At 33.5% G+C, this 15,322-nt stretch overlaps 1 protein-coding gene across 5 annotated transcripts in view; it reads right to left on the bottom strand.

The window, feature by feature from the left end:
• RAPH1 (Ras association (RalGDS/AF-6) and pleckstrin homology domains 1) overlaps nt 1-15,322 on the bottom strand; it is an 84,792-nt gene that overhangs the window by 30,129 nt on the left and 39,341 nt on the right. For 3 of the 5 annotated variants that reach the window (XM_037043532.1, XM_037043530.1, XM_037043531.1), the window contains exons 5-8: nt 15,013-15,093; nt 10,780-10,854; nt 2,500-2,577; nt 1,891-2,050 (exon numbers count right to left, since the gene is read on the bottom strand). In XM_037043532.1, coding sequence (XP_036899427.1) covers nt 1,891-2,050; nt 2,500-2,577; nt 10,780-10,854; nt 15,013-15,093 — 394 coding nt within the window. The remainder of the gene's footprint in view (nt 1-1,890; nt 2,051-2,499; nt 2,578-10,779; nt 10,855-15,012; nt 15,094-15,322) is intronic. The other 2 variants (XM_037043533.1, XM_037043534.1) reach the window with 2 other exon arrangements.

The following is a 15,322-nucleotide window of genomic DNA, read 5'->3' as shown; positions in this document are numbered from 1 at the left end:
TGAATGTGTGTGTTCTCTTCATCTCCAATAGTGCATTTTGCTTGAAGTCTATTTTATCTGTATTAATATAGTTAATTATCTTTCTTTTGGTTAGTGTCTTTTCACATTCCTTTTATTTTCAACCTTTATGTGTCTTTAGGTAATAGGTCTTATCTGAACAGCAAACAACTGCATTTTGTTTACTCATCCTTTCTAATAATCTCTGTTGTTTAACTGGGTAGTTTACATGTATAATGTGTTTCCACCATCTTACTTCAGGCTCTTAGTAGTCCCTTGTTTTCTTCTATTCATTCAACAAATTCTGAATAACCACATACTATACTTTTTAAATTTTATTTTTCAATTTAGTTTACATTTATTATTATTTTTATTAGCTTCAGGTACACAGCATAGTGGATACACAACCAAATACTTTACAAGGTGGTTCCCCTGATAATTCAAGTACCCGCCTGTATAGACTTATTACTTAGCTTATAGACTTAGACTTATAGACTTAGCCTGTATAGGCTCTGTATAGACTTATTACAATATTAATTGACTATATCCCCTATGCTGCACTTCACATCCCTGTGACTAAGTATTTCGTGACTAACAATTTGTAGTTCTTAATCCCTTTACCCTGTATACCCCTCCTCTCTAGCAACCAATCAAATTTATCTCTGTATCTAGGCGTTGACCACTTGCTGTACTTGAAGCACTGCGGCACATATGATTAAATAAGACACCGTGGTCAACTATATAAAAGGTAATACAGAAATATAAGTTTTCAAGCTATGGCCATGGAAATACACACATTTTCTGTGTATCATGATACTACTACCTTTGTGAACTACACAAATTTTCTAGTTTATTAAGAACAAATATGGATGACTATTGAGAATATATTTTTATACATGTTAATGAAGTTCTAATAACTTCTGATTTAGTTTTGGGAGTTGGGTACATATGTTCTGAGAGAATGGGTTAATAATTAAATTTTTATTTTTCTGGAAATTGCTTTGAATATTTAAAGATAATAAGTAATGAGAAATACAAATAAATATTTTAAATAAAATAGCAAGTTAAAATTGATAATGGATTCAATAAAGTGTAATAAAATAATTATTGCTAGGTTTCTGTAATCATACAACTAACACCTTTTAAAAGAGTTACTGATGATATAAAAAATTAGAATGTTTATAATTAGAAAACACCTTAACAAACAACATATCTTAAGAAACTAAGACTTAGTACACCTAGCTAAAAATAAGAAATTTGTGCTTTTTGTTTCCAGTGAGAGTCCAATGCTGGTATAAAGACTTCAATAAAAATGGGAATAATAAAGTGGGCTCCAGTAAGTGTGCTAATCTATGTAGTTCTTATTTGAAGGGAAATACTATTTTGTTACCTTAAAAAAAAACTTCGTTCTAGTGAGATTTTACTAAAGACAAAAAAGAAAAGACAAAGAATAAACTATTTTTACTCATATATCAGTGTGTTTCCTTGAGTTACATGTGATTTTTTTGTTGATTTAAATATTGATGCAATATTCCATAACTCTTAAATCATAGAACTTCCTTAGTAATCCCTAAATGTCTTCCTGTTTGGTAAAAAAGTTCATGGACTTGGATATAATACAAAAATCTTTGATCTTCCCTTTTTTCCCCTGTGTTTGAAGTACTTGTCTCTATTAAAAATGTCAAACATTTCATGTAAAAAAAATCTGGAGTGAACTAGAAATCTCATATTCAAAGGAATCTCAAAATACTTGAAAAAAGGATAATGTAAAAAGCCATAGTTATATTATAGGAAAATATATATATATGTATGTCTCAAGGTGCTTTGGTCAATACAAAAACTGTTGGAATTACACAGAAATTAAAAAGTAATTGAAGCAATGGGATTACTAACCCATCTGTAACTCAGAGACGGTTTCCACCAGTGACCAGTCTGAACTGTAACCGCAGTGGGATTTGTCCATCAGGTTATCCAGCACTTGTCTCACTGTCTGCCTCTCGTCTACCATCATCGTTTTAGAACTATCATCAGACATGTGGACTCTAATCACCAGCTACAATAGGCAAAAAGAAAATTAAATACAAATAAAAAATGAGACATTTTAGAAAATTTTTTAAATATTGGGCAATGTTGTCAGTAATATTCTTAGTTAAATATAAATTAACTTTATTATGTAAAAAATACTTTAAAATTAGGTAGCAAATAACATACCTTAACAAATTTCAAGCCTTCTTAAAATTATAATAGCAGATAAGATTATAATAACAGTATTTTGTTGTACTCTTTTAGGATAATGTAAAACTAGAAAGTTAGTTCTTTTATAATGCATTTTATTCATAAAAATACATGTGAAAATATATTAGGAAGAAATAACCCTCTACCTCTTCATATCTTAGATACATTATATAAACAAGGCAATTCTTTTTTTTACAAGGCAATTCTTTATAAATCTGTAATACTGATAAAAATCCCAGACCAGGAAAAAGCCCAAACATCAATCACCTTTTTCACTTGTGCCTCTTTAATTTTCTCCAGGGCAACTCTGATCTTCTCAGCTTTCAGTTTTGCTGCCTGTTCTTCCTGTGAACAAAAGCACTTCAGATAAAGTAATGCTAAAATCATGGGAATATTTCAGAAGTCTTTTTATCCTCAAGGATATTGCTAGCATTGAGTTTCAGAAAGGATATGACTGCACGCATTTATATACAGCATATTTAAAAAGTAACCCTGTTCACAAAGAGCTTGCATATTATAAAAAACACTTTTTTACAGATGCAGACTTAAAAACCTCTTTATAGATTCCATATTCTAGAGAAAAAGAAATTGGCGATTTAGTAAATTATGAGTTTGATTTTTGTCAATCTGAAGCAGATGGATTTCGGGTTTTAGGGTGGGGGAAACACTGAGCGTATATGAGCTTATTTTGGGCCTGCCAATTTATTATACCTGTATGATCCCTAACCCTGAATTTATACCCCTCTTCCAAAGCATGGGCAACCTTTTGCATACTAATGTTTTGTTATGGTACATTGAAAATGTATCATCATCATAAAAATAGTAAAAACAAAACCAAACAAACAACCCCAGCATCGATTTGTTTACAACCACATAAAACTCCTCAATGAAAAATACAGGCACAATTTCATTAACATACCAATACAAATAGAGGAGGCTGTGTTATATTCTAGGTTTTTACTCTGCTTTGGAAAACAACATAATGTAATTAATGTCTCATGTCAATAAGCTCAAATTTATTTCCATTAATCCACTGATAAAATTTTAAAAACTCAAATATAATTTCCATATATTTAATTTCTATTAACTTATATTTTATAAAATTTAGATAAGTAGTAATAAAATTATCAAGAACTAAAACTATACTTAAATCATTTGTCCATTGTTCCTAAAACATGTAGTACTATGATACCAGTACTTACTTGCACTTTCCAGCAATAGGCCATAGTATACTGCAGCATTAATCTCCAGTTGGAAAAATCATGTATGTAAACCTTTGCCTATAAAGGATTACTTTCTAACTCTAAACTTTGATTTCTTTGAAAAATAACTAAGAAAATGTAAATTGCCATCTTGTAGATTTCTTGATTTAATATAAAATTTAAAAAAAGGAGAAGACAAAAGAAAAACCTAATTATATCAGACACTTATCTGCTCTGGATTCTGATTAAAAACCACAATTCATTAAAAGCCTAATGAATTCAGGACAAATACACCAAAACTCAATTCATTAATAAAGTTATTCACTGTTTTCTAAATTTTGTTGGCTCTCCTGTTTCTGAACTGCTTCTCTTTCCATTTCACATTCTAGACTGTCCCCTTAATTTCAAGCTTAGTATTTATTACTGCGTGGAACAGAGAAGCAAACAGTGGTTAGGGAAGACAGTAAACTTGTTTGTCAGAAATCTGATCCTTTTCAATGAAAGGAGCCAGGGAATTAACATAATAAACAAGGTCTAGAAATACTATCTGTAAACCCAATTAAACAGAGAACGAAGAACTTTATTTTAACAATGGAAGAGAGTCAGATAAGACTTGATTTTTAGACTATTATAGATATATTCATTTGATTAAAAGATCAGATCATCCTATTCCCCCTTTATGCAAATACACAGTAACAGAATTATAAAATATGTTAAGTGTGTATTTTAACATAATTATTTTCTTTTTATGGCAGGTTATAAAATGGGAAAACTAAACTACTATCAATTAACTCTCAAAATCTGATGAGGAAAAAGTGATATATAGAATTAATGCTTTGTGTACTTGGAATATGAACATGACCTTCTAAAAGGCAAAATTCATATTTTAATTAACATGGAGAAGTAAACAAACAAAAAACTTAGATGTCCTCAAAGCCATAAAACATTTTCAGGAAAAAATATATTCAAGGAAATGAGATGACAAGCAAGTCATAGACTAGAAAAAATATTTGCAAAATATTTATCAGACATTTGATAAAAGACTTATCTGAACTATACAAAGAATTCTTAAAACCAACAAGAAAGTGCACAACCCATTTAAAAATGGGCAAGAGACCTTAACAGACAACTCACCAACGAAGATACACAGATGTCAAATAAAACTGTGAAAAAAATGCTCAAAAATCACATGTCATTAGGGAATTGCAATTTAAAACAATAAGATACCACTGCACACCTATTAGGAAGGCCAGAATCCAAAACACTGAAAACGCCAAATGCTGGTGAGGTTGTAGATTAACTGGAACTTGCATTCATTGCCAGCGGGAATGCAAGATGGTACAGCCACTTTGGAAGACACTGGTGGTTTCGTATAAAACTAAACATGCTCTTATGATATGACACACCAATCACCCTCCTTAATATCTACCTAATGAGCTGAAAACTTACCTTCTCCCCAAAACCTGCACATAGATGTTTATAGCAGTCTTATTTATAAAATGCCAAAACATTTGTCAGTAGATGAACGGATAAACTGCACTGCATCCAAACAACAAAATATTATTCAGTGCTACTATAAAAAGAAGTGAGCTATCAAACTATGAAAAGACATGGAAACTTACACGCACATTTCTAAGTGAAAGAAGCCAATCTGAAAAGGCTACATACTGTGATTCCAACTATATGACATTCTTAAAAGGGCAAAACCATGACTACAGTAAAAAGATTACTGGTTGTCAGGGGTTGTGCGAGGGAGAGATGAACAGGTGAAGCCCAGAGAATTTTTGTGGGAGTGAAACTATGCTGTATGATACTGTAATGGTAGATATGTGTTGTTATACATTTGTCCAAACTTACAGAATGTACTGCACCAAGAGTGAACCTTAAATTATGGTCTCTGGGTGATAACGATGTGTTAATATAGGCTAACTGATTATAACGAATGGACCATTCTGGGGGGATGGTGATAACAAAGGTCATGCCCGTGTGGGGGTAGATGGCACATGGGACATCTCTTCACCTTCTTTTAATTTTACTGTGAACCTAAAACTGCTATAAAATATAAAGTCTATTCAAAAAAGGAGAAGACGAATTTAAATATTACATCTGATACTGGTTATAAATTTTATTATGACAATTTATTTTCATAACTCTTATTTTAGTATATTATTCAAAACACAGTCAATGCTATCTTTGGAAGAACTGACATAAAAAGTCATTCAATTGGAAGATTAGCTTAAACCCCCAAATCAGTTTTTGCTCCACAGGCTAAGAGGAAAAAAGCTGACACTGGAAGAAAGGTTTAAAGAAACAAGAGACCCCAATAAATTCAGTTAAAAAAAAAGAAACAGGAGATACATGCAACCAATGAACATACATTAAACCAATTAGGTTTCCTAGCCATCAATAAGAAACCATTTTTAGGTAAAACAGTGAGGTGGAGCTATTTAAACATCCAAAGTCAGCAATTCTTCCAGTATTTGCTTAAAATACTACTCTTTATATAAATTGGTCTGTTTAAAATTGTATCAAATTCAAATTTAAGAGCTATGTGCTTTATTTCAACCTTGGCAATTTTTAGTTCATTCTTTTCCAGTTTATTAACAAGGATATCCTTGTTAGGAGCTTTTTTAAAGAAACAATTGATAAAAATACCTCTGTTAGGGTCTGAGTATCATTGCTAGAGCAAAGTGGAAATAAAAGATTTACACCAAACTGCAAAATTCACAGCATTTTATTCTTCTGGTGGAGAAGAAAAGCTCTTCCTCAGAAAGTTTGATTTTCATCTACTCTCATACGTAAGCCATAATCATATCTTTCAACCACAACAATCTAAGAAAGGAAGGAACAGCTGTAAGCTTATAGAGTATTATCCAATATAGGAAAGATCAATAAATCTTTACTGATACATTTAGTTTGTACACTTTGAAGATATCTCATAGTTTATTTATAAAGGAAATGCAATTCTATGTTTAATGTCTGCAGCCCAAGCTTAATACAAAGAACAAAGCTTTATTCATTTCATGTTCTTTTTGTTAAAGCTGACAAACTCAGGTCTTAAATCTTCTGCCCCTTATCTTTTGACTGTCCCTTTCTTCATGCTGTTTGTCCCACAACTATCCTAAATATAAGTAAAAGATACCTCACACATATAACAACTTAACTTTCTCTCCTACCCCTTCTCTTAAAAGAGCAAGAGACAACTCATTTTCTACCTGAAAAACTCCTGTGTGGCTATCAATAATCATCAAATGCCAAGCCTCCTCAAATTTACATAAAAGACAAAAACTTGGTGAAGATCTTATGATTAAATGAAAGCCAATGCTGTGCCTACAAAATGTTAGAACATTGTCTTCAGTGTAAAAATCAGAATACTTAGAGAAAGAGTTACAGTTGCTAAGAGATGGCTAGGGAATTCCTTCAACTGGAAATTATTAAGGCTTTGTGGGTTCAGAACAAATCCAGTTGAAATTAAGGGGCTAAAGAATAACTAGTTTCTTTGGGATCTAGTTTATTTCACAGATTACAACAATAAAAAAGTTAGGCAAATTAAAAGAATTCAAAGAAAACTTGGAATTATAAGCAATTTAATATCCATGAAATGGTCCATTCAATAAAACTGCTTAGAGCCAAAATAATAATAGTAACAACTAGTTTATTTCCCTTAAAGTAATCATGAAATTGATAGACTCTCACTGAGAAGAGAACATTAACTGAACACCCTAAAACTTGTCACACACTAACTGGCATGCTATACAAAGTATCTCATTTAATTTTCAATAATGTAAGGCTATTATTATTATTTCCTTTGTACTGATTAACTAAGGTCCAGAAAGACTAATCTTTCTAAGATTATACAGGCTCCAACTGACTACTTGCTCTTTCCACTACAATGAGACAGTCCCTTTTGTCCTAAGGGTTATAACACAAATTTTTGGGATAGCAGTTATTTAATAAAAACTGCCTGTCAAACATGAAACAAGGACAATGGTGATCAACATTACAGCAGTTCTTGGAACGCTGAGGGTCATTAAACGGCTGTTCTTTCATTGGACAGATGTCTCTTGAGACTGAGCAGGCTTGGGTTTGAGTGCAGGGGATACAGACTTCTAGCTTGTAAGTGTACATTTAATAAAAGAGACAAAACAAAACAAAATACACATGTGATAAGTTAGTTAGTGATAAAGCCTATGGGGGAAAATACAATAAAGCAGGGTAAGAGTGATGAATATGCATTACCAGATCAGGAGGTCAGGGAGGCCTTTAGAATGGTATCCAGAGAGTTAAGGCCACTGGATCAGCAATGTCCTTTGCCCACTGCTCTACCTGATGGCAAAATAGTCCTGTGTTGACACTAATGCCACCCCTGGAAGAAAGTGGTTAGCGCTATTTCTTGCTGAGTCTCCCAGCACAGAACTCCATGTGAAATAGTTATTTCATTAACAGTGGTCTAGTTACAACTGGATTGGTGGACAAAACAAACAAGCAACCACACACACATTCTTTTTGTTGCTCTGGCCTAAACACAGTGCTGCTGTGTTCATCCGGCTGTGTACTAACTACTGGGTGTTACAATGTTCTGGAATGTCAGAGTGCTGGTTAGAGGTGTGTCAATAACTTGGGCACATGCTCTTTGAGACTGCCACACAGGAGACATCCAAGAGATATAAGCTCATTTTAGCTTCTAAACAACCAGACGCTCTGGAGCAGAGGACACTGACAAAGAGAGACCCTATGGCTTAGGTTATCTTGGAAGTTCTTCCACTTCTTCCCTGATTCCATTCTCCTCCTTGCCCTTAATGTTTAGGTTCTATGCACATTCCTACTCAAATTTCTTATTGTATGTAAGCAGAATGTTATATAGCCAGGTGTTGATTATATACACCAGTAACACCATCACTTGGGTAACAGAAGAAGGTATGATCTGAGTAGGGAATGGCTCTGATGCTGCAGTAGGTATCACCATCTCTTGGGCAGAGGAAGATGAGAAATTACTGACTGCATTTATGCAAAACTTACAAAGAACTACTCTCCCTGCGGTATCAATTATTTTGTTCACTAGCATATTGGACTATAAATGCTGTGCAGCACATAGTAGGTACTGAGTAAATATTTGTTGAATGGATAGAGTCATTATTCTCTTCAACAGTTTCCCACTGTATCTGGGGGTGCAGGGACTCCTTAGCATGCCTTGAATGATTTGGTTCCTGCAGACCTCTCCAAATCCAAATCAAGACACTCATATCTTCTTTCAACAATTGTGGCTCCAGCAACAGATCCTTTTTTCACCTTCTCAAACATGCCAGGCTCTGTTCTCTCTGGTCCTATCACACGGACCACTCCCCTCTACCCTCAAGATAAGATTCTTTTCACCCTTTAAGCTTTAGATTAAGTGTCACCCCCTTAGAAGGGTCTTTTCTGATTTTATCATCTAAAGGAAATATAACCTTCCATCATAGCACATAACATTAGAATTTGTGTACATGCTTGCTTGTAATTTTTAAATTTATCTTCATAAATAGACTGTGATCTCCTGGGGGGATGCAGGGGGGTATATGGCCATTTTACAGTGTTATATCCCAGAAGCTAGCACAGTATATGGCTCAACAAATATTTGTTGAATAAATAAAAAAGCAATGGAAATGGAAAAATTACACTTTATCTGTAAGCAGTGTACAAAATGGACCAGAGGGGAAAAAGGGACTAGTGTATTGGTTCTGGTAAGAGCTTGAAGCCTGTTTTATGGTGGTGGCAATGGGGATGAAATGGGTGGGTGAAAATAAATCCTGCAGATTACCATGAGCTTCACCAGAGCTTTGAGATCATAAGTGAAAAGAAAGGTACCAAGAATGGTAAAGGGCTCTGACCTGGGCAACTGGGAGAATGGCAGCATTCTGAACATAAACAAAAATGTCAAAAGAAAAAGAGGAATATAAATTGTGAGGCCCAAAGGTAAGGAAGCTAAAGACCTGTGGGATTCAAACTGCTGGTCATCTCCCAGGAAATGCCTGTTGGTTATCTGGAAATTTGTTGCTCTCAGGTTGAGAGTATGATCTAGAACAGAGATGTCAGTTGAAGCTATAAGTGTGAACTTCAGCTAGAGAGAGAGTAAATAGAGCAGAGCTGAGGAAAAGGAAAGAACTTTGCTCTGGTTATAAAGTGCATGTCTATCATCTGCTTAGAATTCTACATTTCCCTGACTTTTACGCAACTTGTAACCCACTCCCAGAACTACTTTTGAGGAGCAAGAGAAAGGGTTCTGACTGACTCTTGGGTCTTCTCTTTGAGCTGCTTCTCATTGAGATTTTAACTTTAGATTTATCATTTTCTTTAACAAGTTTATAAAACTAAGAAATGAAAACATTTTAAAAAACCTTCTGACACAATAAAACTTAGAGACATTACCTATAATTACTATGCATATCCGAAACCAAGTCTGACATTCTGGAATTTAACATTATTTAAATAATGAAATAAAAACATGACTTGAGAAGAGGTAGAAAGCTATCCCATCAGCTTATTCTGTTACCCTTAGTTAATAATGACAATGGCTAAAAGATTTAAAATTGATGTAAAATACCAGCCCCTTGAAAATCTGGCTGGACTCATTCAAACCATTCTGAAAGCAATGAACTGAGAAATTAAAATTCAACATTTCCTTTTAATCTGATGAAGCTAATGTAAAGTAAAATTCTGTTTATATAAATGAGGTGCTGGTAATGTAAACAAGAATTAGAAAACAAAGTCTGCTAAAAGCAACTCACAGCATGGATAACCATAAGTAGTAAAAGTTAAAGCAATGATTTTTAGACTTTAAAGTGAAAGACAATGTTAAACTAGAAAAAGTGAAACATACTTGGGAAGACTGTTAGGTATTTATGAAAGTTAAAAACTAGTGAAAATTTACTGAAAATCTTTTCTACTCTCAATATATTCTGATATTCATTAAAGTCAATAAATAATTAACTTCAGTAAGAGAAAAAACACTTCTATTCAGCACAAAGGTGCTGATACAAAAAAGTACAACCTTAAAAATCTGAGAGCAGGCCCTGGCTGATGTAGCTCAGTGGACTGAGCACAGGCCTGAGAACCAGAGGATCGAGGTTCAATTCCCAGTCAGGGCACATGCCTGGGTTGCAGGCCTGTTCCCTGCAGGCCAACTCCCAGCAGGGGACGCATGAAAGGCAACCATACATTGATATTTCTCTCCCTCTCTCCTTCCCCTCTTTAAAGATACAGAAATAAAATCTTAAAAAAAAATCTGAGAGCACAATCACAACCAGAAATTATATTCTACCTACAAAGCAATGAATATTTACATACAGGTGGAAAGAAGAAGTATCACCTTGGTCAGCAAATGAGAAGGTTTTCCTGCAATGTTTCTCAGAAGAAGGGAGGTTTCCCTGTCCAGATAGGAGTGCTTGTGCAGAAAGAGAGAAAAACAAACAAACAAAAAAAGGCAACAGAAGTCAATAGAGGTTCTTCTTGTGTTTAAAATACAAAACAAGAATGATTTTCTGTTATTAATCTTGTATCTTTTCCCTAAACTCACTGAAATGTGTCCAAAAGAAAAGAAAAAATATTAAAAAGAAAAAAAAGAAAGAAAGAAAAGGAGGGGAAAGTACAGACACCACTGAAGCCCTCACTGGGGGACAGTGGAGTGCACACTGCAGAGATCACAGAGCCATCCGCCCTCCAGGGCAGTGTGTGTGGATGCTGTGCACACAGCACAGATACACAGGCATTGAAGACCAATGACATATTCCTTCCTTTTGTAAAGTCTACTTAAAGACACACTTTAAATAAACTTTAAATAGTATATTTTTATGAAAACAAAATAAGACTACATCATTTCTAAAACTTCTGCAAGTATTTCTGACCAAAATTCAATTGATAGCCACACTAATAGAGAACATGTCCATAAATATTTTGCCTGATGAATGTCACCTATTTTCAGCAAAATTTTATTAATTCCTTATATTAGGATACTAACAGACTATGTTACACAGTAAAGGACTTGCATAGCAAATGAATATGAATAAAATATTAAGAAGTGTTGTTCCCTTAAATTTGTTGAGTTAATTCAAACAATTAAGATATTTTCACTAAAATGACTGTGAATAACATAGTCCCTAACTATCCTTTTCCCTATTAATAACTTCTTAGTAACATGTTGTAAGTTTATGCAACTGTATTTAAACTCATGTACTGTAAATTACAGTTGTTTTGATATATATGTAATTCAGACTTGCCTGGCCTAAATAATTCCAATTTTAATGCTATGTACTTACTAACTACCATTTAAAACAATACATGGCACAGCTAAGTGGAGTTATAGAAAATACTGTATAATATTATATTTTATAAATCTAACTGTGTATCAACTGTTATTCTTGAGAAATTCTTTTAACTTCCATAAACACTATAGCAGCATCCACTATCATAAAGTTCTTTGTCACAGAAAATAAAACACACTACTTCAAGATTAGAAATAGTTACAAAATATAATATTAAATTAATATTTACTCATGTCTCATTATGTTGAATTAGGTTTTTCATATAGATTTCACTGCCTATTATTTTTTAGTTTTGTTTTAATTCAGGATGAACCTTACAAGAACACCTGCCCCTTTCACCCACTCCTGGGAAAAAAAAGAAACCTAAGGTTAAAAAGTAATGGATGTAGGCATGGTTCAGTGGACTGAGCTCAAACCTGTGAAGCAAGAGGTTGCCAGGTCAATTCTCCATCAGGTACATGCCTGGGTTAAGGGCCAGGTCATGTGAGAGACTACCAATCCATGTTTCTTTACACATTGATGTTTCTCTCCCTTTCTTTCTCCTTTCCTTCCCCTTCTCTAAAACTAAAAAATAAGTAAAATCTCTAAAAAGACTGGATATATTCTTCAAGACTAGCACTAACAAGGTCAGACAACGAAGACAGAGACGATTATCCCTAGGTCGTCGTTCACCTATACGGTATGATTCTCCTGAAGATACAGACACTAGGTAAGCAGAAATTTCCAAAATTTTAATTCAATTTGAGGTTAAAAATCAGGACCAAGGAGAATACTATGGGAAATGGAGAAGCCAAAGAATTTAAATGTATGGCCCATGGACATGAGCTAAGGTGGGGGAATGATAGTGGGGCAGGTGGTTACAGGGCAGAGGGGAATTAAGGGGAGGAAAAAAATGGGACAACAGTAATAGCATAATCAATAAAATATATTTCAAAAAAGAGCAACTATAACTTTCATTGCTTTTACTCCCATTCATTTTTTTGTTATTCACATGTTATTGGGAAAAAAAAACATATCTTTATACAACTATGTAAAACACACCGAGAATAATTTATTGAAAAACTCCTATTTATTTTACTGTTCCTCAGGAAAAGATTCCCAAAATGAGTAAATATAAATATTGAGAAAATTCTACTTTAAATATAAAATATTAGTCTGCTTCAGCCTATCAGAACAAACTATTACTTGGTAAATATAATTCCAGACCTTAAATTCAAGTTTAAACTTGAATATTTGAAGACTCTAAAGTAGAAGTTATCCATTAAAAAATTTTACAAGGTTTACATAGCTTAAACTAAAAAGGGGATATAGTCATTATAGTTGGTGACTTCAAAATATGTCACATCTGAAAAATGAGACCACTGCCCTGCATGGGTGGCTCAGTGGACTGAGCACCAGCCTATGAACTGAAAGGTCGCCAGTTAAATTCCCAGTCAGGGCGTATACCTGGGTTGCAGGCCAGGCCCCCTGTTGGGGATGTGTAAGAGGCAATCTATGGATGTATCTCTCACATATTGATGTTTCCCTCCCTCTTTTTCACCTTCCCTTCCTCTCTCTCTGAAAAATAAATAAAATCTTTAAAAAAAGTTTTAAATGAGACCACAAACAGTAGGTGGGACTGATCATAAATTACTTTGTGTTTGAGATAGTCATATATAGCTATTCACTGGCTAATCACTAGCATGGAGGCCAGGTCTCCATGTTCCCTCTATCTAAGATACAAGTATTGTACCAGAATCTATTTGAAATTCCCTTTAACAGCATTAATACAAATTATTAGTATATTAATAAAAAGATAAAATGCAGGAATTTCATTGGGTTTCATTAATAAACATTGTTTAAAATATTTCATAGTACTCTTCTTATTTAAAATATAGCAAAATGACAAATTTATATTATAAAAAATCAAATATTGAAATCATATTATCACTACCTCATTCCAACATTATAAGGCAGGGAATGACTTTGTCATTATATAATGATAAGCAAGACTCAGATCATTTGCAAGAATTTGGCACTTCCCTATTTTCTTTTCTCTGACAGTCTAAAAACTGTCTGAGCACATTATCTCCGTACTGTAGTCAAGGTTATCTACTGCTTCCTGTTACCATATGCAGCAGGTTTGTGTACCTGCTATTACCTATCACAACAGGTCTTAATTCTAGGTCCTACACTTCAGCTTTCTTTTTCCTGTAAAAAATTTTCTGTAAAAAAATTTTGAAAACTAAAATAGATATATTATTGTACTATAAATTAATTTTTTGTTATTTTTCCTTCATACTAGGCAGGAGGACATTAAATTCATTAAAAATAGGTATGTAAGTTACATTATCTATCAATTTCATTTGGAATAGTAAAAAGAGTGTTATTAATTACTAGTTATGAAATGGGGGTACTGGAACCAGAAACATTGAAAACTGCTGCTTCAGTGGAAGAAACAAATAGATGACGATGCAAACAAATACTGCAGTGAGTGTGGATGAGTTAGGGTAGGGGCTGGAGGTGAGGTTGGAAAAGTGTTTTTGCCTATGCAGTGCTGACCAATGTAAATATAATAGGAGCTACAAATGTAGTTAAAATGTTCTGGTAACCACATTTTTTAACAAGTAAAAAAGTGGTGAATTAATATTAGTATTTTATTTACCTGAAAATATTCATAATACTATAATTCCAGTAAGCAATCAAAACAAAAATATTAGAGATATTTTACATTTTTTTAATATCAAGTCTTTGAAATCCAGTGTATATTTTATCTTTATAGAACATCTCAATTTGGATTAACCACATTTCAAGTGCTTAATAGCCACATGTGGCTACCATATAGAACAGTGCAGGTCTGAAGCATGCACTGATCAGGTATCTACTGACCAAAGAATACATTTTTGACAAAAAGTAAGGTTTTCAGGTAAGTATTAGTGCAAGAAAATCATTCTATTTGATATCCCTATTCTGAAAAACAGCTATATTTGTTAATGTCTTAAGAAATTTACAAAAGACTTTAGCTTCAGGATAAAAAATAAAGTATACGGTTTCAGGTTCCAATACAGAACCTCTTAATATTACATACGCTATAACCTATATATTTTTATCATGAGTATTAATATTTAATAGTGCCATATCACAGAGTTGCTCATTTCCTTTGCTCATTTATTTTTAAGTTTGGTTTAACTTCTAATTGAGAAACTGAGGTATATGACAGGGTTTCATCATCAAAAGCTCTAAAGAATGCATTTCTCTTCACTGATATTTAATAGTTCTATGGACATGTTTATAGAACTTACAGGTGTCAGCTCAGCCTGTTCTTCTGTGAAGTCAATATGATGCTTGGCCTGCTTGCTGGGACATCTCAGAGAAATAGCATGCTGTGAAAAATGCAGGAAGAAGAAAATGACAGGTAAAGGAGGTGGAAAAGGGCAGTTTTCATTATCATGCAGGAAGAGAAAAGATCACTGAGATGAACAGTTGAAACAAAATGGTTATGAAAAGTTGTGCATACCTTTCATATTATGCAAAAGTAAAAAAGGTAAGAGCCAGGTGATCCTGGCCTTTAATAACTTAAGGATAACCTCACTGTCTCTGGACAGTAGAGCT

This window comes from Sturnira hondurensis, unplaced genomic scaffold, assembly GCF_014824575.4.
Source record: "Sturnira hondurensis isolate 20B ecotype Veracruz unplaced genomic scaffold, ASM1482457v3 Scaffold0004136, whole genome shotgun sequence".
Taxonomy (NCBI): domain Eukaryota; kingdom Metazoa; phylum Chordata; class Mammalia; order Chiroptera; family Phyllostomidae; genus Sturnira; species Sturnira hondurensis.
Note: the sequence above shows the minus strand (reverse complement) of the source record. Positions and strands in the feature narration are given on the sequence as shown.